Source organism: Dasypus novemcinctus, chromosome 10, assembly GCF_030445035.2.
Source record: "Dasypus novemcinctus isolate mDasNov1 chromosome 10, mDasNov1.1.hap2, whole genome shotgun sequence".
NCBI classification, from domain to species: domain Eukaryota; kingdom Metazoa; phylum Chordata; class Mammalia; order Cingulata; family Dasypodidae; genus Dasypus; species Dasypus novemcinctus.
In genome coordinates, this window is record NC_080682.1 from 97,522,611 (window position 1) to 97,547,856 (window position 25,246).

General features: G+C 35.5%; 1 protein-coding gene across 1 annotated transcript; it reads right to left on the bottom strand.

The window, feature by feature from the left end:
- Window positions 1-5,644: 5,644 nt before the first annotated feature.
- On the bottom strand, window positions 5,645-22,099 carry LOC101435005 (olfactory receptor 51I2-like). The gene is made up of 2 exons (XM_023583744.2): window positions 21,187-22,099; window positions 5,645-6,132 (listed from the first exon to the last, which is right to left on the bottom strand). The coding sequence occupies exons 1-2, from the start codon at window positions 22,097-22,099 to the stop codon at window positions 5,645-5,647; spliced, it is 1,401 nt and encodes a 466-aa protein (XP_023439512.2).
- Between the last annotated feature and the right edge of the window lie 3,147 nt (window positions 22,100-25,246).

Consider the following 25,246-nt stretch of genomic DNA (forward strand, 5'->3'; position numbering starts at 1 on the left):
GTAGGGGAGCCCCACACGCAAGGAGTGCACCCATAAGGAGAGCCGCCCAGCGCGAAGGAGGGAGCAGCCTGCCGAGGAATGGCGCCGCCCACACTTCCCGTGCCGCTGACGACAACAGAAGTGGACAAAGAAACAAGACGCAGCAAAAAGACACAGAAAAAGATTCAACCAGGGGAGGGGAGGGGAATTAAATAAATAAAAATAAATCTTTAAAAAAAAAATTTATAATGCATTAAAATTTTTCATTTTCACATTTGGTGAGCACGATTGTTCAGTAAAATAATGGACAAGTAGGGTTATGAGAGGCAACTCATATTTCTTATTTCAAATATATTTTTCTTGACCTCTGGGAGCTAGAGGGGAAGAAATATTTTCACATTGGGTCTAAGTATAAGTCATTTAGTGTCATGAGAATTGAAGTCAACAGGCTTATTCCAGCCAATTTGTTTCACATTTTTTTTTTTTTGAGAAAGAACCAGTCTTCAATGACTGATTATTTCTGAAAAGTAACAAGGAGAAAATTTTAAATATTTAAATCAGATCAAGAGTTAATTGTGTTTTCCTTAAATGACATATTTTATTATCTTAAGATTTTGTTTTAAAAATTCATATTGATTATTTAATTCTATTTTAACCTGAATTTAGTTCTTGATTTTGATTTTTTACTCAATACTAAAGCTTACTCTATGCTATGGATTGAAAAATAGTTGACTAAATTTAGGTGACAGACCAAGAGTAAATTGATATTAGACTTGACTCTCAATAGATACCAGATCTCGGGCACCAATTGCATAGATGGGGATAAGTGAATAAAAACATTATGTAGGCCATTAGTCAACTGAATTCTGTAAAGATACCTTATGTGGTGATCTAGCATCATTGAAGACACTATCAAGATCAGAAGGATAAAGAGATTTCATGTAAATCATTGAGTAGACATTAAAAAGAAAAGGACTAACTTAGGAGCAGTAATTCTGGCCAAGAAAGTTCCTAAAGCACATTATTCAATTTATGAATGTAGCCTAGAAGAAGTTGTGAGTTGTTCAGTCTGGAGAGTGTTTTTGGAAGATGACCACATTTTTAAAAAGGATGCTGATGATTCTGCATCTGAGAGGCAGAAGAGAAGGTCCACATGCATATGAAGTGGATGCTCTATTGAAATGACAACATCCAGAAGTGAAGGAGAGAAAAATAAAACAAGAATGTGGAGATAGATTTCAGGGTGATTGCAGATAAGCACTGATTTTTTTTTCCCCAGACACAGATCTTGATCTTATCATTACCCTACCATAGGACTGTGATTGTGGAACTATAGATCAACAAGTCAGCCCTATGGCAGTCTCAAATTCCAGCAGTGCTCTTTCCCCCACATTCTACCTTACAGGCATCCCTGGCTATGAGGAATTTCAACACTGGATTTCCATTCCATTCTGTCTTCTCTATATTGTTGGAATAATGGGCAACTGCACCATCTTACATGTTGTGTGGACAGATCCCTGGCTTCATGAGCCCATACACTACTTCCTTGTCAAGCTTTCCATCACTGACATGGGCATGTCCATGCCCACGATGTTATCATTTTTCAGGGTGTTGTGATCCATTTCCAGAGAGATTCAGTTTAATATCTGTGTGGTCCAAATGTTTTTCATTCACACTTTCTCTTTCACTGAATCATCTGTACTCTTGGCCATGGTCCTTGATCAGTATGTGGCCATCTGCCACCTTCTGCGATATGCTACCATTCTCACCCCAAAACTCATCACCAAGATTGGAATTGCAGCTCTGCTCAGGAGTGCCTTTGCCATGATCCTACTTCTGGCCTGGCTGGCCTACTATCCCTTCTGCCATTCCTACATCCTTTCTCATTCTTATTGTCTGCACCAAAATATGATCCACCTTGCCTGTGATGATACCAAGTTTAATGTTATATATAGGTTGGTTCTGATCACTGTGGATTCTTTAGGTATTTTTGTGTTTTTTGTTTTCATTCTCCACTCAGTGTTGAGAATTGCATCCCATGAGGGGAGGCTTAAATTCCTCAATACATTTGCATCCCACTTCTATGCTATGCTAATTCTATATGTGCCCATGATTGGACTGTCTATTGTCCATAGTATTGCCAAACACTCATCCCCTCTCAGGCACGTCTTTATGGCCCGTGTCTACTTATTGATTCCACCTGTCCTTAACTCAATCATCTATATGTGAAGACCAAGCAGATTCACCAGGGAATCCTCCACATGCTTCCCCCCAGAAACAACTTCTACTGTGAGATAAGCATATCCTCAAGACAATGATAGCTTAAGTTCCAATGATGTAAACTCAGGAATTTGTCTTCTCTATGTATGTTAGTGCCATTATGTGCCAACACAAGTCTACTTAAAGGGGAGAAATAGTCATTGAAAGCAGCATGAAGCAGCCCTAAACAAGAACATTATAGTCCACTGGGACTACACAGCCTGAATTCACACTGTGCTTAAAAAAAAAACAAAACCCATTAACATGAATGTTTTGTAATATGTTAGAAATGATTTGCAGCTATTCTCTTTCATTTTTAATCCTCACCCTTATTCAAAATTTCACCCATGAAGTTTTTCTTGAATATGCCACACTTATATTTCCTTACTTCCTGATAGTCTATATTATTTGTCATAGAATCTTATACTATATGTCTTGTTATATATATTCTCTGTTATTTCTATCTTTCCTAAAGTTAAAAAAATCTCATCTTGAATATAAAAGCATTTTAGGGCACAAGCAGAGGTTCTCAAACCTCTGAGGAGGTCTAGTTTCCTCAGGGGTAGAAAAAAATACCCATCAGCCTAGGATTTTATCCCCCTTAACTTAAATATATATATATATAAATCTTACAGACAATTGAGACTCAGTAATTTTGTAAACTTGTTAGCTATATTGTTATATGCAGGCAAGGATTATAAACCACTTGTTTAAATGTACCTTAATAATAAGTATACACTCTTCATTTAAACACTCTATGAGCGAAATATAGCTCTCTTAGTTTTAGCTAATTAGAAGCTGGTAGCAGTAGGATACAGACAAACAAGTTGTTTTCATTCTTATCCAGAACTCTTTTTCATATAGGAAATGATCTCTTCTTGTATCTCTGAAATTACCTAGCACATAACTTTGCATAAAGTTGTTAAAAATATACTTGAAAATTTAATTAAATTTTTTTTGGTTACATACCCACATTTCCTCAAAGGAAAAATAAAATAGAGAATAAAAAGATTTCCAAAATCTTTGTGGCCCTCAATACTTGCATATGTCTTCGTAATAGGTAATGTGTTTTTACATATCTTTTATTAAGGTATTTACTCTTAAGAGGAATGCATCTCAAATATTTTGCCATCTGCAGGAACTAGAGCATATATAACTGATTCATAAATTAATCAATTAGTGACTATAGAAAGGCTAGATCAAAATCCTCCTGAAAGCCTTCTCTATGGAATCCAGAAGAGATCAGTATCCAGAAGTTAAAATAAGTAATCTGCATTAGGCTAAAATGCAATGCAATTGCTTTCATAATGCCAAATGCTATCATTTAGATAGTGCACTAATAATCTTGATTCTTCCTCAGTAACTCCTTGTATAAAAATGTGATGGCAAGAAAAAAATAACAGAAGGAAAGACCACTATTTCCTTCACCATCCAAGTGGATGCTACAAAATACTTCATTATTCCAATTAGCCAATTAGTCGTTCAATCTAAAAACCTGAACAATAAAATATCATTTCCTACAAAACAACACCGTGGATAATCAACTGATTACACAGAGAATCTAGAAACAGCCATATACGTATATAAAGAGAATTTTAACTGTATAAATTGTTCAAGACATTCAATCTCTAGACCATGTATACATTAATATTTATATAATTTTCATTTTTAATTGTTTGGCTGACAGGGAAATATTTTAGCTCTATGATAAATCAAGAGGCAATTTTTTTTTTCTAGTGAAGAAAAGAGTTTATGCATTGTGGGGATTATGACAGATAGGTTTTTGGGTATGGAAGTATGGCCTAGGTACTGTAGAGTGCAATCAGGAAAATGGTTTGGTGTGAAAAGGGTTAAACTACAAAAAATTCATATGCTAATAAAAAAGAGACAATGAACCCATTTTCATGATTCTGACCAATTCTTGTGATTTCATTTTGCCAATAAGTGTCCTGAAATACTTTTATCTTTATTAAATCAGAATACTAAGTGATAGTACTCTCTAAACATAACAGATCAATCCATGTTTAGCAAACTGACTCAGTCCAGGACAATTACACTTATTGTCCCAGAGTCATTACAGCTGAGACATGCCATCAATTCTAGAAAAGATGTCCAGGTTCTCCTGTTGTTGAACTAATATAGCAGTCAGCAGTCTGGATATTCAGTTCATCCTTGTACGTCATGATATAACTCAGGAATCTTTTCACACATTAAAATATCTTGCTTTTTTGTTTATTTAACTAAAGTCAATTTATATTGTGTAATCAAAGGAATCAGAGAAATTTTTGTTAAACTAAGCCATTAAGAAAGATAATAAATAGATGTTTTCTGGAAACTAAGGGAAAGGTTTTTGAGAGGAAAATAAAACAAATATTTTACCCACAGATCCTATATAATACAAAAGGAACTTTGTTATATAAGAACAACAGCCTTACTTATTTAATTAATTAATCATGTCATACATGTATCCAATAATTACTTAACAAATTATTTGTATATTCTAGGTCCCATGGATAAAATGGTGAGACTGGGTTTACAAATAATACAGGACCTTTTTGGACTGTTTACGGTAAATTAACAAAGAAGAGGCATTGTGGGTTATAAAAAGTATACTTAATCCTCTAAATTATCCACTCTGCTACTGTGGAATTCCACTGATTGCTATCTTTTAATCTTCCACTCTACTACTGTGGATTCCAGGGATCACAATTACTAGATTGTGACACTCCACAGTGGTACCTGAACAGCTCCCAGTTAGCTTTCTGTTTCCTCCATGTTAGGGATTCTGGGTATTTAAATTCTACTCAGATGTTAGGTTTTCTGGGGAAAGATTGGCACGGATTGATTCAGACATAACATTCAAGTCTGTTGATTTATCATGGAATTCCCTATTCCTTGCTGCTTCATAATATTTGGGTCATGTTTTTTTTGTTTTTGTTTTTCTTTTTTTTCATCTAAAGAGCCTTAGTACTAGCATTCTTATCTCTTTGGTGTTTACTCCATAAACAATAGGATTAATGGTAGGTGGTACCAGTAAGTAAAGGTTTGCCAGGAGGAGAAGGGTATGCCTAGGGATGTTGTACCCAAAGAATTGTGAGAAGGAGAAGAAGGCCAGAATATAGAATAGCACCATTACACAAATATGAGTTCCACAGGTCCGAAAAGAGTTTGTCTGGGCCTCCCTTGTAGGTAGTCAGAATACAGTCTGCAGGGTTACCCAGTAGAAGAGGGAGATGAGGATAAAGTCCAACCCTATGTTGAGGAGTGCAGCAGTGTGCCCATAAATGCTGTTAAGAATGATGCTATTGCAGGCCAACTTGGCAATGAACACGTTCTCACGTGGTGTGATGGATGATGTTGGTATGGCACAAATGCAGCCGGCGAATGAGGAGGACACCAGGAGTGACTACAGCCACACTCCGGGCAACCAGAGCCAATCCACCTTGCCAATGAGAGAGCCTATAAGTAGGGTCGTACAGTGGAGTGGTGCACAGATGGCTACATAGGGATCAAAAGCCATGGCCAGAAGAACTGCAGATTCAGACAGAAACAGAGCATGAACAAAAAACATCTGTGTGAGGCAGGCAGGAAATGTTGATGGAGAAGGGCCTTGCCAGAAGATTATAAGCATTTTGGGCACTGTGACTGTACAAAGAAGGACATCGTTGAATGCCGGCATGGCCAGGAAAAGATACACGGGCTCCTGACATTTCCTGTCCCAGGCCACCTCTGCCATAACCAGGCCATTGCCTAACACAGCCAGAAGGTACATGAAACTGAAAGGAATGGCGATCCAGATGTGGAAGTCTTCTAATCCTGGGATACCGGTCAGCAGAAAGACACTGAGTTGAGTGGATATACAGTTAGATGCTGTTACAGAGAAGTGACCAAATTCTGTTACATGAAAAAGAGAGAAAAGTGCTAGAGTGAGCAATTGCGAAAAATGGATTTTTCTTCCCAGTCAAATCATAATCATTCTTTTTGACATGACCTGGAAGGAATAAAGACAGAGAATAAAATAGCCTGAGATAAATTATTAGATAACTGAATAATTGTGTGCAAATTGTTTCCCTTCTCTTAGATATATTGTTCTCTCTGAAAAAAAAGTGTGAATCAGAAAAATCAAGAGCTGAATGCTTTGTTTTTTGAAATTTCAATGGTTCTAACCATATAATTTATGTATATTTTATTAGAACTTTTAACTGTTTTGTGTACATAATTTCTACTTTTACATCTTGATAATCCTTAAATAGTGATTTCTCTATTTCTTTTCTCTCCATAACATTTAATAAAAGGAGGGAAGAAATAATTCTCCATTTTTCTGAGGCCAAATTGAATGGCAGAAGATGGGTCAGATGGTAGACTGAGGAAGAACTGGAAACAACATGAAGTTTCCAGTTCTTGCTTCTCATCCTGAGTGTTAAATTGTTAATTTTTCTGCAATAAAGAAAACAGTTCTATTTGTTTACTTCTCATAGAGATCTTTGAAGATAATGGCTGAAATAAGACTGAAATTTAAAGTGCTATGTAAAAGCTGTAATATTGTTTACATAGTAATAAACACTGACACTCAAGAATCATGAAATAGAGCCAAAGAAGGCAAGGAAAATTTCAGAGGGCAGAATGTTCTCATTCACAACAAGAAAACCAAATAATTATTCAACATCTATCATTGAAAGAGTCTTACACATAGCAGAGTGACTGCCATTTTCATAACTACCACCAAGAGAACAAAATCAAATTTTAGAGATTTTTAAAACAGGGGTTATTTCAACATATCAGATAGCATTATAAAATTACCTTTATTCTTCTCTAAAAAAATGCTTTAAATACAGAATTATGCAGTTGAGGGGCTTGTAAAACAACTTCAATTTAGTTGTCCACGTTCCCAATCAAAAGCAGTAGCTGTTTTTTTCAACGTTTTCCATTATATATATATTATTTTTCCTTTCTCTTTATTTTTTTAAAATGTTACATTCAAAAAATATAAGAGGTCCCCATATATCCCACATTGCCCTCACTACACTCCTTCCACATCAACAACCTCTTTCATCATCGTGGGACATTTATTGCATTTGGTGAATATGTTTTGGAGCACTGCTGCATCAAATGCATAATGGGCCATGGCAGAGGGTACAATGTCCAACATCTGTACGTTCTGTAAATGCCCCACATCAGCTCAGGCGGTGAGAGGAGCGGCAGCGGTCAGCAGCCACGCTTGGTGCAGGCTCTAGGCACTCCCAGAACTGCAGTTTCCCCTCGGCTGCCATCATGCCTGGGAAGTCCCCACACCCCCCTCCCCCCCACTGTCAAGGTGTCCTAGAGGATGGTCAGATTGGAGAAAGGGGAGAGGAAGGAGTACCCCAAGGCGAAGCTGTCAGCTAAACCTGTTCCTGAAGAAGGAAGCCAAAAATGGCAGCAGGAAAGGATAGATCTTCAGACAACAAACAAACAAATAAAGCAAACCAAGCAAACAAAAAATGCAACCAAATATGAAAAGGGAAGTAAAGGGAAAACAGTCAGAAGGGCTAACCAAAAAACTAAAGATTTGCCTACCGAAGAACATGGAGAAACTAAAAATGAGAGAGTCCAGTCTGATGAAACAGTTGAGAAGGAAGCAACTCTGATTATTTTATCTACCTTGTCTCATCAGTGGTCTTGTTTCTCCCTTCTTGTGTAACCCAGAGGAGTATTTTATCAACTTCTTTTTTTTTTTTTTTGTAAATGAAGTGTTTCAGTAGCTCTAGAAGAAATATTTTTAAGAAGGAAATTGAAATTCCATCTTATCCCATTTTTTAAGTGTAAATGCTTCTTTTCTTTTTTTTCAAGAGGTGAAATCATTGACTGATTGTTGACTTTTGACTACAACCAGAAAAGAGAGGGTTATTGAATTAAAGGAGGCTTGACTGTCTTCAATGTCAACTAAACAGTCTGCGGGTGGGGCATGCAGTTTTTATCCTCTATACTAAATGGTGATTTAGAGTTACAGTCATGCATTTAATATATTGTTGAAAATTTTAAATTATTTCTCTTTCCATGCTTTTAGTGGAATTGCTTCTTAAAACCACTCCCTGCCTTGGTTCTCCCTGTCAGAACTGTGTGCACTTGCAACATCCTTACTCCTGGTCATCCAGTTTTTCTAATAACTTTGTTATGTGCTGTGAATGATTGGAAATGGGAATATGTAGTTTGTATGATATTAAACTGTGAATTATAAGGACTAATAATATAACAGCTTATCGATATCTGAAAACACTGATGGTTGATATCCTCCAAATTTTAAGCCAGAAAGTCACTGGAATAATTTTATAAAAAAATTACAACTACATAGCTTTTTTAGGTTTTTGGTATGTATAATAAAAATGTATACAGTTTTTCATAATGTCTGTGTACTCATCTTCAAAACAATCAATAAAATCTTAATTATGAAGAAAAAAAGCAATATTTTTGGCAAAGCCACTTTATATGTTTATCAAAACTTTTGGACCGCAATTCTTTGGAAGTTTCAAAGAGTTATGCATAATAAATATGATTGCCTTTAAAAAGTCACCCAAATATGGAATTCCAAGGCTTCACTTTTCATGAGTGGCTGTCACATGATCAGATAGCCATAAAACTACTTTACAAGGTATTTATCAATCATTCTTTGCATTACTTGAAATCATCCTTTCCAGATTATCCCAACCCTTAACAAATAACTGAGACACATTATCACATTATCAATATGTATTTATCTTATTCTTTCTCTCTCACTCTCTCTCATTCTCATCCAAAATTTGGATGAAAAGAAAACAAAAAACTTCTCATCAAAGGGCAAATATATATTAATAGAATAGATATATTGGCTTTAATGAAAGTTCCTAGAGTTACTTTGTTAAACATGGGACTCTGATCACAATTTTATGGGAGTCTTTTAAGACTGAGATTTTCCTAATTCATTTGGGTGTCTTCCAGCAGTACATGGGTATAACACCCATGCAGGAAATATCAGCATATTTAAATAGAAGACATATCACATATCAGCACAATAAGGAACAAAACAGCAGTAATAGTAAAAAAATTTGAAAAATGCAAAAACATATCAATGCTTATAATATGACAAACTTTTTCCTAAAAACTCCTCTCAACACTTTACATAGATTGTCCAGTTTAAAGTTCTCATCTACTACATAGGGAAGTTATTGTTATTAGCCCCTTTTTACACAAGAGAAATCTCAGACACTGAAGGATTAACTTTAGGAAGTTTATATCACCAGTGAATGTGTAAACTCTGTTTTCATCTAAGGATCCTAATTCTAAAACTCCTGGTTTTAAACACTAAGTGATTCTAATTTACCTTTTAGAAACATGGTTTTTCTAAACCATTAGGAGCATAAAAGGGTAGATCTTGAATTTCCTCTTAGTACTTCCCACAGTGAGAGTCCTAGGTGTTGGATAAAAAGTCATTACTAGATTATGAGAACTGAGAGGAGAATATTTATACATCTTTAAGGTATTTTGATATCTATAAAAAACAACCCAGGGAATAACTCCTGGGCCTAGGAGACTTTGGTTATTCTACCTGCTAAGTAGTCCTCTTACACCTGAGACCCCACAGGCAGTATTTGGATTAGCTGAGTAAACCATCTCTTTACACTTGTGAAACATATTTTTCATTTTTAAACTCATCTGATAGTTTTCTATCCTATTCCAAGTCTCTGAACAACAACTCTGCATTTTTATGCCAGATCGGTATTTAGACTTAAGATAATACTATACAATTACCAGGTGTCCTTCAGTATGAGGTAATGTGGTTTTACTGAGAAAAAAACGTGTGATTGGACTTTGAAAAACTTCCACTTTTCAAAGGGAACTAATCATTATTTTTTCTTTTTAGTCTTTAGAATAATCAAACTAGACTTCAAATAAAAATACATTTCTAACTAAGGAGATTAATTAGGCCTCCCAAACAGAGTGCAGTTTTTCATTTCTGTACGTAAATTAGCACAATTTAACATCTATTACTTCAACGTATAGGTCTAAAATTACCCCTAAATTAATAGGACTCAAAAGAAATCATGACCAATACCAATCTCACAATATACTTGTAGACCAAAATGTCAATTTATTTTATGTAATATGAAATCTTACTCTATTAGCAAAAGAAATACTTTTGATATCCAAAAATAATTTCCCTGAAAATGTTACCTAGAAAATGTAATTAATAATCTTGATGCTCCTTATTCATCGTGGAGTCACAACTGAAGAGGATGGTGATAAGGGTGGCATTGATGGTGGCAATTACCACCTTCAGGAATGCAATTTAGATCATTAAGACTTCAACACGAGATGAATTTTCCAGGCCGACAAGAGTCTATTTTTAGGGGAATGCGATTTTCTTGATTTTGGCTATAATTTTTTATGTTTCCCCCAATTGATATCTCCTCCTTGAGAATGAAAATGGAATTCAGCTTTCAGACTTAAAACTAGAAGTACACTTTGTTTTTACTGCAATACAAATGAGAACTTAGAACAAAAACAGGAGAAATTGTTCCAACAAGGGGGTAAGGAAGGCATGGAAAAATTTACAAAGATAAAATACACACAGTTGTGACATGAGGTAATATAACCTGTGATCTGGATCATTAAAATTGGTGGGGGGTTCTTCAAAGAAAGTAGCTCTAGTTAAGATCTGACAGTAAAGAAAAACTGACCTAATAATGACACAGTGCACTTGCACGTTAGAGTTTAGAAACCATTTTAGAGGGTGGTTATAAAGTCAGAAAATATAAAAGATAATGATAATGATGATTTACAGAATGTATCCCCTCTTTCTTCTTCTGGTGTATGTTAATGATTGAAGCTTATTAAGTAAAATTCAGAGACCTAGATTATCTGAGGAAATATGTATTTCACAGAAACATGTGAAATGCATTAATCCACTTAGCTCATCAACATTTTGCAAAGTGCCTTGATATTGAGGGGCAACAATTTAATCATACCTTTTAATATTAGGTATTAGACTGTAATATCATTAATCCATTTATATTCCCTGATTTTTCCAGATTTTTATGACTGAGTTATATTTCCCGAGAAATATCACTTTTGTAAAATATTACACAATTAAGAAAATCTATCAAGTTATAGGTCTTATCATCGGCTTCTAAATGGGCATAGGAATATACATGGAAGAGGCCTGAGTCTGGGCTTGAGTCCTAGCCAGTGATGGACATTGGCTTCAAAACACATAGTCACCAAAAATATTTTGTCAGTGCTTTTGATAATTTGTTTTTATATGAAACTGAATGTACTTATAGCTAATATAAAGAGAATGAGCTTTTAAGCATTTGCTATTTTCCATCAAATTAATTTCCAGAAAGTTGGTATGAATCTATATTCCAAAACTCTATAAGTGAGTGAATATCGCCAGTACTTTCACAATCATTAAGGATTATTCTTTTAAAAGTTTTTCCAATTTGATAGTCAAAGTTTATAAATCATTAATCTTTCAGTTGGCATTTCTAAAATGGAAAAATGAATATTTTAGTATTATATCAGTGACATATCTTGGCTGTTTTTGAAATTTTCAACATCATATTTCCCTATTATCTACTGAATTGAAATATTATTTATATCAATTTCAATGAATTGTTTATATTTTAAAACAAAGGGAAACAGACGTGGCTCAAGCAGTTGGACACCTGCCTACCACATTGGAGGTCCCAGATTTGATTATGGGGACCTTCTAAAGAAGATAAGAAAGACAACAATATGATGAAATGGAGCAGTGCAACAAGATGATGCAATGAAGACACACAATGAGGAAACACAATGAGAGACATAACAAGCAGGGAGCAAAGGTGGCTCAAATGATTGGGTGCCTCTCTCCCACATGCTAGGCATTGCCTTCAGTTCCCAGTGCCTCCTAAAAAGAAGATGAGCAGACACAGAGAACAAACAATGAACAGACAGAAAGAATAGAGAGTGAGGGCAAACAATGAGGGAGAGGACAAATAAATAAAGAAAAAATAAATCTTAAAAAAAAAGTATACCACTTCCTAAAATTACTGTGGCATATATTTTCAAAACATATTTATATTAATGTTGTTAGAGTATTTTAGCCATAAATAATTTCTTGGATATTTAAAATTACTTTTTGTAAATTCTATCACTAATGATTGCTTCAGTTATGAATCACAAAAGGAAAATGAATTATCTTTAACAATCAGGAAATTCCATTAACGGACATAATAGAAATATAGAGGTAGACAATTTTAGAGTTTGCTAACTCATTGTTCTAACTACTTAATTAAGGACCTTCTGTTATCCCTACCTTAATTTGTTGGCTATGGGCTCCTTCTCTAGTTTATTTAAAGTTTATTTATTAAACATGTGCAGTGCGCCACTACTTTTTTACATCCTGTATATAAGAAAACAGACTGAATAAACCACAAATGTGATGATAATGACATTGAGTCCTCAAAAGCTGTAATATGGTAGTCAGAGCAGGAGAGCTTAATAATATCTTGGGATAGACAATAGGAACGGGAAAGCTCACTGCCCTCACGAAAGTTTAGTGGCTTAATGAGGATAGAGACTAGGATGAAAACAATGATTGACCATGATATATACCCAAAGAAATTTTCACAACGGAGGCATTGCTGAGGATGGCTGTGTATCTGAGAGGACTGGAGATGGCTACAAAGTGGTCCAAAGCCATCAATAGTAGGATACATGACTCCATCATGGAGAAGATGTGAATAAAGTACATCTGGGTAAGGCATGTATCAAAGTCTATTTCAAGAATATTGAACCAGAAAAGCTTAAGCAGTGTAGATAAGGTGGTAGCCCAGGTCACAGACAGCCAGGATGGAAATAAAGAAATACGTGGGTTCATGAAGTGGTTGGTCCACTGTAGAGAGCAAAGGAGTTCATGATGAAGTCAAGAGTTCATGTTCCCTGTTACATACCTGCATGCAGGTCGAAACAGGACAGGAAATTCAAACAATTCCACGAACTACACTCTTGGCTGAAGTGACTGTTTTTGTTTATAAGGATGTTCATCTGGTTAACTAAAAGAGGTTATGTTCTTGGAGGCAGAATTAAAGACACCTGCTGTTTTCATAAATTTCTAAAAATAGCTTCGTATATAAACACCACTGTATTCATATGAAATAAAAGCAGGGAGCTGACTCTGTTTTGCTGAATGCCTGAGAGAGCTTCAGTCCTCCTTACTACCAATTATCCTGGCTGCTGACTCTTCTCTCCATCTCCGTTCTATACAATTTAACACAACAACTGTGCCCAAACAGGGACCTAAGGTAAGTGTTGAGAACAGTTAGGGCTGTCGTAAATCACCCTCAGATCTATGAAAAAACATCTGGGACACCTGCTAGTAGTAACAGGTGACTGTCTCTAGTGTCTCTATCCACCCCACTAACATCCCTTTTAGGACTGTTGACGCAGATGCCTTTGTGAAGATCCAGGGCCCTACCACTTAAATCTGGGTAAAAGCAAAGTGGCTCCACTGAAAAGGCAAACATCGTGAGTACCAAACCTTATGGTGCCTAGCCCAGCAGTTCGGGCTGCCTGTTACTTGCCAACAGCTAATAGACATCACCCATAACTTCCTTCATGCTTACTCCAATGACTGTGACATCAGATCCCTTCTGCTCTTGAGAGGAATGAGTCCCCAGATGCACAATTCAAATCCTCCAGGGAGTAACACAACAAAAATCCACCCAAACTGTATTCATTACTTTACTAAAACAAAAAGGGGGGAAATATATGGATTCTCCTCGAAGAAAGATTGCTGTTGCTCTTTTTCAAATAAATTTTTTGGATATAGGAAAAGATGGATCTACAGCAGCAGAAAAACAATGGATCAAGAGGTTTATAGAAACAATGGATCAACCTGCTTTTTATTTAGATGTCATTACTAATCCATGGATACCTGTCACCGTATTACAGTGGGGACGGAGTTATGCTTATATTTCTACAGGTCAAGAGAATATTTGGGTACCTGGCAAGAGATTAAAGTTAGATCACAGCCAAAAATGAAATGGAGGAAGTTCAACAGCAGTTTAAGATGATGGGCTGAAGAATGGAAAGACTTATTTTAGAGTGCAGCTGCCTCGAACACAAAGAACTCAACCTCTGACATGGGGACAATTGAAAAACTCACCCAAAATGCTGAAAAACTGATTGAAGAAACAAATACTGTCAAAAGCCTTACAACTCTTTTCTTAGCTATGTTATCTCTTGTGTCTTTTCAGGTTGGTTCATGTCAGACTTCTAATTATAGCTATTGGGCTTATATTTCTTATCCACCATTAATGAAAGGAGTGTCATGGACTGATCCTGCTGTCCCTATATATACTAATGAAACTTTCTGGATGCCGGGACCCTATGATAGTCGTGGCCCTTTATTTCCACATGAAGAAGGGACTAAATTGCCAAATTATACCACTGGAGTTGCGGGTCTTCCAATTTGTTTAGGACAGCTGTCTTATAGTTTGAAGTATAAAATGCAGGCATGGTTGTCAATTCAGAGAAATTTGACAAAAAAAAAGAGGCTGTTTGTCATTTATATTTACTAGCTGCTTATGCTTTTAATTTTTCTGAAAGAATGAATTCATCTAGTCCTGATTTGCCACCATGTCATCTCCCAGTAGTCTCTCAGCTTACTAATTGGGTTCATTGGACTCAATATCGAGGAGCTGAAGGTCAAGTTTTAATTAATTCTTCCTATGGAAAAGTTATTGATTGGAGCCCTTTTGGTGCTGCTCGATCACAAGGCCTGGGAGTTGATTTGAGATGGCATTGAAATGATACTGATTTTCATCAAGTATATATAAATGCTAGTTCTAACCATTCTATTGTTCGGCATGGTGGAGGGTTTGGGGTCCCTTCTCCTTTTCTGGAAAATTATCATTCTCATCCACATTTATGGAAACTTGCCAATGCCTTTTATTCTATTAGTTCATGGGTTGGGCAAATACATAATAAATCAGGGAACTTTACACTCACGTTTTTTAAGAATATTATGTACCTGTTATGTACCTGCATGCGGGTCGAAACAGGACAGGAAATGCAAACAATTCCATGAACTACACTCTTGGCTGAAGTGACTGTTTTTGTTTATAAGGATGTTCATCTGGTTAACTAAAAGAGGGCGTGTTCTTGGAGGCAGAATTAAAGACACCTGTTATTTTCATAAATTTCTAAAAATAGCTTCGTACATAAACACCACTATATGCATATGAAATGAAAGCACGGAGCTGACGCTCCGTTTTGCTGAATGCCTGACAGAGCTTCAGTCCTCCTTACTACCAATTATCCTGGCTGCTGACTCTTTTCTCCGTCTCCGTTCCATACAATTGAACACAACAGTCCACCCTAATCACCACCAATATGGTACGATTGCCCAGGATGGCAGTCAAGTATAAGGTACAGAAGCATAGTGTTTCTATGCTTTTAATTCTAGAAACACTGAATATAAACACATATCATGATTTTTAGTTCTGGCTATTTGATATTTTTTTAACAAATTGTTGCTTAATTTCTTGCATAGTATACATATAGTGTACTTTGTATTTAAAGTGCTCTCAGATAAGTGCTTTTGATTTCTTTTTGAATTTCTGTTGAGGGATACATAAAGTAAAAACCTAATATTAAAGTTAATTAGCACAGGAATCTAAAAGGAACATTAACAAAGTTTATGATTATGTAAAATATATAAAAAATTGGTGAACTATGCTAATGCTTTCCAAATATACTTTCCTGATCGTACTTTTAAAACATTGTTTGAAGGAAACAGAAGATTTGTAAAAGTAGAACAAAGTTAAATAAAAATTGAATAATAGGTGAACTATAACAATATTTTATTGCTTTTGCATTAAAACACTTATGAGTATAAATATGTGTGCAAAAGTTTTTTTCACACTCTGAATAAAATAGCATTCTTTTCAAATGTGTTTTTCTGATTGCATATTTAAAATGTATTTTTGCAGATGATGGATGACTGAAAATTGAGAGAAATATTTAAATACAAAATGAGTTATAAGTAAATAAATAAATAAAAATTCTAAATACATGAGTTAAAAATAACATTTTATTTCTACACTTTCAAATATTTTATGTGTGTTTTGGTTACTCTTATAGGATGTGCAACAATTACCACTTTCAGTCGCTTAAAACAACACACACTTATTTTTGTCACAATTTTCCTGGTTCAAGAGCTCAGGCAAATACATATTTCTGTTCTGTGCTCTGGCTCTAGCAAGATTTCAGTTAATGTGTTGGCCAGGCTGCATTTTCATCTGCAGGTTCTATTGGAGAAGATTATTATTCTGAAATTTGTTAGGTTGTTGTCAAAATTCATATCCTGTGGCAGCATGACTGAGGATGTGGGTTTTTTACTTGCTGTGACTGGAGGCCAATCTCATTTCCTAGGGGAGACGATAGTTCATAGAGATCAGCTGCAGTTCTTAGCCACGTGGGCTTCTCAAAACGGCGCCTTATCACATCAAGGCTTGAAGGAGCACTTCTCCCTCTAATCTGCTTAGATGGAGGAAATGACCACATCACCCATGCTGTGTATTTGTTCCGTGCTCTAGGTTAGAAGCAAGTCACAAGTTTGACCACACTCACGGAGAGGGGTTACACAAAGACATGGACAGCAATAGGTACGGAAACACCAGGGATAACCTTAGCTACCATCTAGTCACACTGGTGTTAATAAGATTTTGCTCCTTTTACAGCATGAGCACAAGGAGCAAGTCATTACATGAGCTTATATTTAAATATTTTATGTTATTAGAATATGATTGCACTGATTTTAAAAACCCAGTCTCCTTACAGATATAGGCTACAAGGATGACTGTAATGAGAATGATTTTATCTCATTGAGGAAAATTTCTAAATTTATTGGGGGATGCAAATTTAAATTAATGGATAAATTTTATAATCTTGAAAGAAATACAGTTACAATGTTATAATGAAATAATTTCCTCCCGAAATTGTTTATTTGGCATGCACTCTATGGTCATTGATTGAAATGTCTATCTTTTTAGTATTATAAAATACCTTGTGACACATATATTTGGTGACATCCACTTGGCAAAACCATAGTCTCATGCAAATCCAAGAATTCATCTATTCCATGCCTGTACCTAAATACTTATGCATTATAGAAAAATCACATTACCTGGCAGATTCTCCAAACACATCATTCCCAGTGAACAGTTTCTATTATTCTGTTTCTTTTCTTTTATTAGAATATTGCTTATTCTGTTTATTTGTTTTTAAGATACTTTCCTCTGTTCAAAATGAGGACTTTTCTTCTTCCCTGAAATCTTGCTTGATTAATTTGCTACAACATCACACACACACACACATACATACAATACATAAAATGTATAGGAAATATAAAAGAAAGCAACTAAGCCCTATAAAATCTATTACTTAATCATATTGAGTTTTTCTTCCTTCCTGTTGAAGAAAACTTGGCTCAATACATAATGCAACCTCAAAATTTAAAAATTGATCATTTGGCTTCAGAGCAATAAAAAAATGAATCATCTATTCAAAGACATTTGTGAGAAGCGTATTTTAATACTTCCGTAGAGGAAACAGAAGAATACTGGGAAAAATGAATTCATTAATTATTCCTGAATGTAACTGTAGCATGTAGAATCTTGTGATACATAATAAAGGAAACATTACAGACAAAAAGAAAAAAGTAGCAGGAGAAAAAATGTCTAATATTTGAAAAACAAAAAATCCCTTCAGAATGTGAGCTAATACAGTAAGTTAAATTTAATTTACTATAGAAAGCCAAGTTAAATATTAAATTTGAAAAATAAAAAATATAATATTGGAAAATAATAGGAAAGAAAAAGTCACACCTATTACTATAGACGCAACAAGTATAACCAAAATAAAGAATCCATTGATAAAAATAATATAGATATCTCTTCCAGATTAACATTAGGTAAATTAGCAATGCTGGAATCACCATGTGCCAACTGCTAAGTCTACTATAATAAAAGTAAAAGAAGAAATGCCAAGTTTCAGCAGTAGAAAAAAAATGTGATTGACAGTTTTTTTAGGATTCTTAAAGAATTTCCTTCATCACTAAAAAGTGAATTGATTTAAAACAATAGAGTCTATATTTGACTCTTACTTAGAAGTAAATATATGTCCAGGAAATAAACTTCCCCAATAGTTACTAACATATTATGTTTAACAAATTCTTTTGAAATCTGTGGTCTCAGCCAGTCTAAAAGAGTTCCTCTGAGGAAATTGAATGTACTTTTAGTGTTATCATCTCTCATATCTCTTTGAGAGAAACTTGGTCTCCTTTCAGGAACTGGTGATATAAGTTCAGTCACTATCTTTTAAAGTAATTATTTAGTGACAAGGGCATGAGTAGCATTGAGGATATTTTCATGAATGGATTTGTATGTGTTTTAGTGCATGTGAGTGTTTATATACCATGTAGTCAAAGAGAGTTTCCAAACTAATTAATTTCTGAGTAGTTAGAGAAGTGAGACAAGTTGATTACAAAGAAAAGAGTAGTAAAATAAGATTCCTATTTTGATGCTCCTCAGTGGTTGGACATGTAAACTCATGCAGATCGTTTTCGTATGTAATGTTTACTTTCAATATCAATTATATATGTGCCTCCATTTCCTCTTGGAGTTTGAAATCACAGGCCCTCTTATTTCAAAGAGCTCCAGGCAGTCACCTACTCCAGTACACCCATCTGAATTTATCCTGAAATCCTTCTATTGACATCCACGACCTTCAATGTTGGAAATTACTATCAATCAGAAACAATGAATCATGTAAAATGCATACTGTCTTTCCCACTGCAACACATTCCCATTAGAGTTCACATAACTGAAAGCCTTTCAGATATTCCTTGTGTGCAAATTATGGTTTTCAGCCTCATCTTTGCAGCTAATCTTACAAGATGGCCCTTATAATAAATACCAATGTTGCCCCCACACAAAATGTAACTGGTATTCTATGATGCCCATAAAAAATTATGGCGTTTTTTTTGGGCTGCTAGTTATGGTCCTGAATTTTTGTCTACTTTGTAATTTCTGCCTCCAATAATTTGTGACTATTGATTTATTCCTTTATTCTTTTAATACATATTTTGTGGTCATTTGTATGTTGAGCTCCCCGCTGGTATTAATACCTCAGTGAACAGAACTTTAGGATGTTCCCTGTCCTATGGAGCAGATACTGTAAGCGGAGGGAAAAGATAAGGAATTTTTCCCAAGGAAATATAGCCACTGAGTTCCCAAAATGAACACTTTAAAAAAGATAAGAAAAATGAATGTGGGAATGAAAATAATAAAGGTCGGAAAAGTATAAATATTTTCCAAAGGATGAGGTGGAAAGAATAGATTGTTTAGAGGTGAGAAGAGTTTTAATAAAACCTTTCAACCTCCTGCTTTACTGTTTGACTCTTCAGAAAGATTATATTTCTTAAGCATAAACAGAAGCAAAATACCAATAATACTTCTAAGCATATGTTACGGAGATTTTTGTGTTATTTTTGGAGTGGGTTTAGGAAGCCTTGGTCAATCAGCAAAATGTGGAAGTGAATTATAGGTGAGGCTCTCAACAACCTCTGAAAAACTGATGTCTTAACTCATGAAGTACCTATTTTCTCATTCTTGGCTAGACATGCTGCAAATGCAACTTACCAAAAGAACTGCTATTATTTCTCCATTATTATGCCATTTTAATTACTCCAGGAAGGCAAGAAACTATCTACAGTTGGTGGTTTCCAAATAAAATATAACTTTCCTCTACTAAGTATTCTTAGAAAAACATCCACCATAACAGCTACTAGGAGTAAACAACGTACTTTTATTTATTTTTTGTATACATAATTTCATAAATAAGTAGAATGCTGATCAGCAAATACAATCCCAACAAAAAAGTGCACATACTGTGCAATCGTACCAGTAAAGCTCTGATTTCAACCTGTTTTAACATTGCTACCTAGTTTTCTAAGCTATATGTCTGTACTTCATCAAGAGATATCAGCAAAATTGGGAAAAATACATAGCAAATAGTAAAATGAAAAATATATTTGTAAAGTAATATCTAAAGTCTATAACACTCTCACACGTGAAGGGAGAAAATTAAATAGAATCTCAAGGAGGAATAACAAGAAAAATATAGTAGAAACCTTTGTAGAAATTATTCAACAGGAATTAAATTGTGGAATACATGGATTCAAATTAAAAGGTGATATGATGTGGAGAGGGTGGTCACAGTGGCTGCTGATGGTCAGGAGAGGGAAGAAGAGATATGATGTGGGGGTATTTTCAGGATTTGGAGTTGTCCTAGGTGGTGCTGCAGGGATGGATGCTGGATGTTGTATGTCATGTTGTGGCCCACTGGGTGGACTGATGGAAGAGTGTGGACTACAATGTGGACCACTGTCCATGTACTGCAGCAGTTCTCCAGAATATATTCGCCAGGTGCAGTGGATGTGCCACAATGATGGAAGAGGTTGTTGATGTGGGAGAGGTGGCGTGGGTGAGGTGGGGTATATGGGGACCTCATATTTTTAATGTAACATTTAAAAGAAAAAAAGAAGAAAAATTTTTTTTAAAAAGGTGTTATATAATGGATGCCCGGTTTCTTGGATGACAAATCTTTCAATAAATTCACTGATATCCATGTGTATTGGGATAATATTTATTTTGACAACTAGTATCTATTTTAGGGGGAATGAAGGTTTATAAGTTACTGTTTCTATTTTCCAAACCTTTCAGAATCATGAGGGATAAAAATACATGCAAGAGGACTGTGAACACAGTGCTCCTCACGGATATTTTTCTTTTATTTGGCCCAAGCTAGAAGTTAACTTCACAGGGATTAATCCAGAATTTGGAAAATGACTCTAATGTCATCTCTGTGAAATTTTCAGTAGATTACCCAAAATACGGGTGCTTATCTCCCGGGTCTTAATGCAGTACACAACGGGGTTGAGAACAGGAGGTACTAACAGGTACACATAGCCCATGATAATGTGCACCACAGGTGGAGCATGCTTCCCAAAGCGATGAATAATGGACACCCCCAGCATAGGGACATAGACCAGCAGCACAGCACAGATGTGGGAGACGCAAGTGTTGAGGGCCTTGAATTGTTCTTCCTGTGAAGCAATGTGCAGCACAGTGATCAGGATCTTTAAATAAGAGAGGAGGATGAGCACAGAGTCCATGCCAAAGGTGAGGAGAAGGATGATGAAGCCATAAATGCTATTGATGCGGTGGTCAGAACAGGAAAGCTTGATGATATCTGGGTGCAGGCAGTATGAGTGGGAGAGCACGTTGGCTTTACAAAACTTTAGTCGTTTAATTAGAAAGAATACTGGGAAGAAAACTGTCACAGCCCTTGTCACAAGTCCCACACCTATCTTGGCAATGGTGGCATTAGTCAAAATCATAGTGTATCTGAGTGGGTTGGAAATTGCCACATAGCGATCAAAAGCCATGGTGAGCAGGATGCCTGATTCCATTAGAGAGAAAACATGGATGAAGAACATCTGGATGAGGCAGGCATCAAAGTTTATTTCACGGACATTGAACCAGAAAAGCTTGAGCAGTGTGGGCAGTGTGGCAATACAGAGTCCGAGGTCACTTGCAGCCAACATGGAGAGAAAAAGGTACATGGGAGCATGAAGTGACTCTTCCACCCAGATAACTACTAAAATGGCACTATTCCCTATAAGGGCAATGAGGTACAGGACACAAAACAAAATGGAGATCACTGGATGGGAGGCCTCCAGGCCAGGGAACCCAGTCAATAGGAAGGGTCTGTAGGCACTGTCGTTGTAAAGGACCATCATGTCTAATTTGGAGTACAGAAGCAATAGTCATGTATCCCTGGAGTAAGAGAGTATGGATTAATATATCATCACCATGACCCTTTAAATGAATAGTGTATTCATAACCGTGTGGTGGGTACTAAATAAATGCCTTCCATTACCTTTTCAAAGCTAGAGTATATATGTTTCAAAAGGGAAATCTAGCTGGGAATTAATTTTCAATCTGAGATCCTAAGGATGGGAAGAAATGTCCACCCAAGGGTGGGTAAAGAGTATACCAGAAAGGGAGAAAAGCACTTGGCAAATGCATGACACACAGAAAAAGAAGATACATTTTAGAATATATAACAATTTGTAGAACAGATTTCAGTTGTGGATAAAATCTTGGCCTGAGTGGTAACAAGAAGTAAAACTGGAGAGGTAACCATTTTTTTTTAAAGTTTTATGTCTTTCCAAATAATGAAAGAAATGGAAGGATATTAGTTTTTCAGAATGTGTGTGAGTGTGTATGGTTAGGGATGGTCCACGGTATGGTTACATTCATATTTTTAACATATAATTCTAGTTATATTGGTTGCAAGGGAGCATTTTATTAATCTCAAAATGATCCCTTCCCTTTCTCAAGAAAGTTGTAATGTATAATAATAGCATTAGTGAACAGAATAACACTATGACCCTGGAATTTCAGCACTTTACAAGATCTTGTGCATAAAGTTTATGAAACCTTAGTGTAAAAATTTCTGGTTTACTCTGATATCTTAGGTGAGATATTGGACTTTAGAGAAGTAAAGTGTCTCTCCAGAATAGGGTATCAAGCCACAGGACAGAGACTAACTCAGTGCAGAAATGAAAAGGTGCAGTAATGAGTTTTGCCACACATTGTGTTGATTTCCTTAATTAGCCATATCACTACATAAAAATGGAAAGCACAAGATCAACTTGGACTCAATAATTTTCTCTCTGTGGACATTTTCCTTAACATCTTCTGGCCTAGATTTATTTCTATGAATTACTGATAAAAATAATAACTAATAATATTACTGCATAGGAAGGATGGGAAGATTACATTAGGAAATTCATATAAAGCATTTCAAACCCAGCCTATACATAGTATTGTCTTTTAAATATTGGTGGTTATAGTATTTCTCAGCTGACAACCCCACGTTTTCTTAGCTGTATTTAAACACCAAATAGATTGCTTGAATCCCTGGTTGCTGGCTGCAGAAACAATTAGGAGGCATTTGAAGTTTACAAATTGCCTAAATAAAATCCTAAGAATTCTTTCTAAAATAATATACATGAATACTGAGGATCTATTGCTTGCATTTAACATCTCCATTCCTCATTTGGGAAATATGGTTATTCAGAGAGAAATTTACATCTTAGGAAGGGTTAAGGAGCCAGAGGCTCAAGAGGAAACATCCTTCTATAGGCCTTTGTCTAACTACTTATATAATTAAACTTTGGAGAAGAAATAAGTCTAGGGATAATAATTACATTTTGAAATAATCCCTTTCTTGGCATTGCAGTTAGTAACAAAAGAAATACCTGGTTTCTCACCACAGATCTTAGGTCAGTACTTCTGGACCATAGGCATAAAGAATAGTTTCTAAAGTTATGTCTCGGAGAAGGCAGTTTATATGTCTGTGTGTGTGTGTTTGTGTGTGTTTACCAGTCTGTTTTTGAATCCCTCTGAGCTTTTTCCATGAGAATCCTGCTTGTTGAGACAATATTATTATGAGTATATCCCCAGAGTCTATCACTGGGTAAATTATGTTTTAATTGTTTTCCTCTCTGCGTGACTCTTCTTGTATTCATGTTAAAACTCATGTCTATATTTTCTTCTGCCTATCTATAAAGGATAAAAAAAGGATCTTATTACCAAACTAAGAATTTAATATAAATCTCTTAAGCAGATTTTTATGCAATTAAGTCCCAGTAATACGGATATTATCTTATTAATCACGTAGGCTTGCCCTCATTACATTAGTTCATTAACTACAACATCTGAGTAACTCATTTTGCTTCATTTCCTCAGCTCATTGGCCTGTTTATTTTTATCACATCTATGTTTTGTGGTAGAGAGAAAAAGAAAAAAAAAACTGCTTGAAGAAATAAAGTTTTGTCTAAATTTTTGTGATATGTAGAATAAAGCAGGATAAGGTCAATAAACTGATTATGTTTATGCCAGTTTAAGGAAATATGCCTCCAAAATTTAATTACTATGGAAATTACTGAAGAAACTTTGTGTGTGAATTTTTATAGTTAATAATAATGGCAGTATTTATAATGTAGATCTTGAGAGACCCATGAGAAAATCTGGTAATAACATTTCAAGACTTTAGTTAGACTGATAACCTTGTTTCCAAGGGTAGAGCATATGTGACTAGAAAAGAGTGAGTTTACTGAGCTGAGAGCATCCTCCTTGGATTCACAATTTAAGGGACTGACAGGGACCTCACCAGGTGGTGAAAACAAAACTATGATAATGGATCAAACCAGGAAACATGATGGCTCATGCCAAATAAGGTTGAAATGCCAGATCTGCTAGGGTTTTATGTATAGGGTTGATGCAGATGCAGGCTGCATGGTAATAACAGGACATTTTAAAAAATGCCATTACTAGTGTAAACTCATCAGGATTCAGGCAGACATAATTATATAATGAAGGGCAAGCACTATGGGGGAAGCCAGGAGAGTTGAGCAGATTGTTAGTACAACATGGTGTCCCAAGGAGTCAAATGATGGGCAGTCAACAATAGTGCTACTCAATGTGTATCCTCTAATGAAATCAAAGTGGATGATCAGGAAGGTTGAGGACAACTGTTCCCCAAAAAACATAACATCTTGTCTGTTTTATGGATTTCAATCAGGTTTCTGTCCTGGCATTTACTGTGCAAAAGAGGGGTTGATTTCCCAGGAGCAAGGAATTATATTACCTTAGCAAGTACACAGAGTAAAGAGTCCCCCATTTCTTCTGAAGAGGGACTTATGGCCATTTACTTAGGATACTGTGTACTGGGGACATAGAAATACAAAATATTTTGAGACCTGTGGGATGCGGGTTCTCAGTATTAAAACCTGAAGACAAAAATCATCATCATGTCTCCTACTGCATGAGTGTGAGAACTACAACTATAAAACTCCTAAAGGAAACTTAGGGAT

Bases quoted from the DNA above. Each gene is read 5' to 3' on its own strand.
- LOC101435005 (XM_023583744.2), bottom strand. From the start codon at position 22,099: ATGGTCCTTTACAACGACAGTGCCTACAGACCCTTCCTATTGACTGGG. The intron at 6,133-21,186 runs GTAATCTACTGA...TTCATGTAACAG, and splicing joins GATAAGCACCCGTATTTTGG to AATTTGGTCACTTCTCTGTA.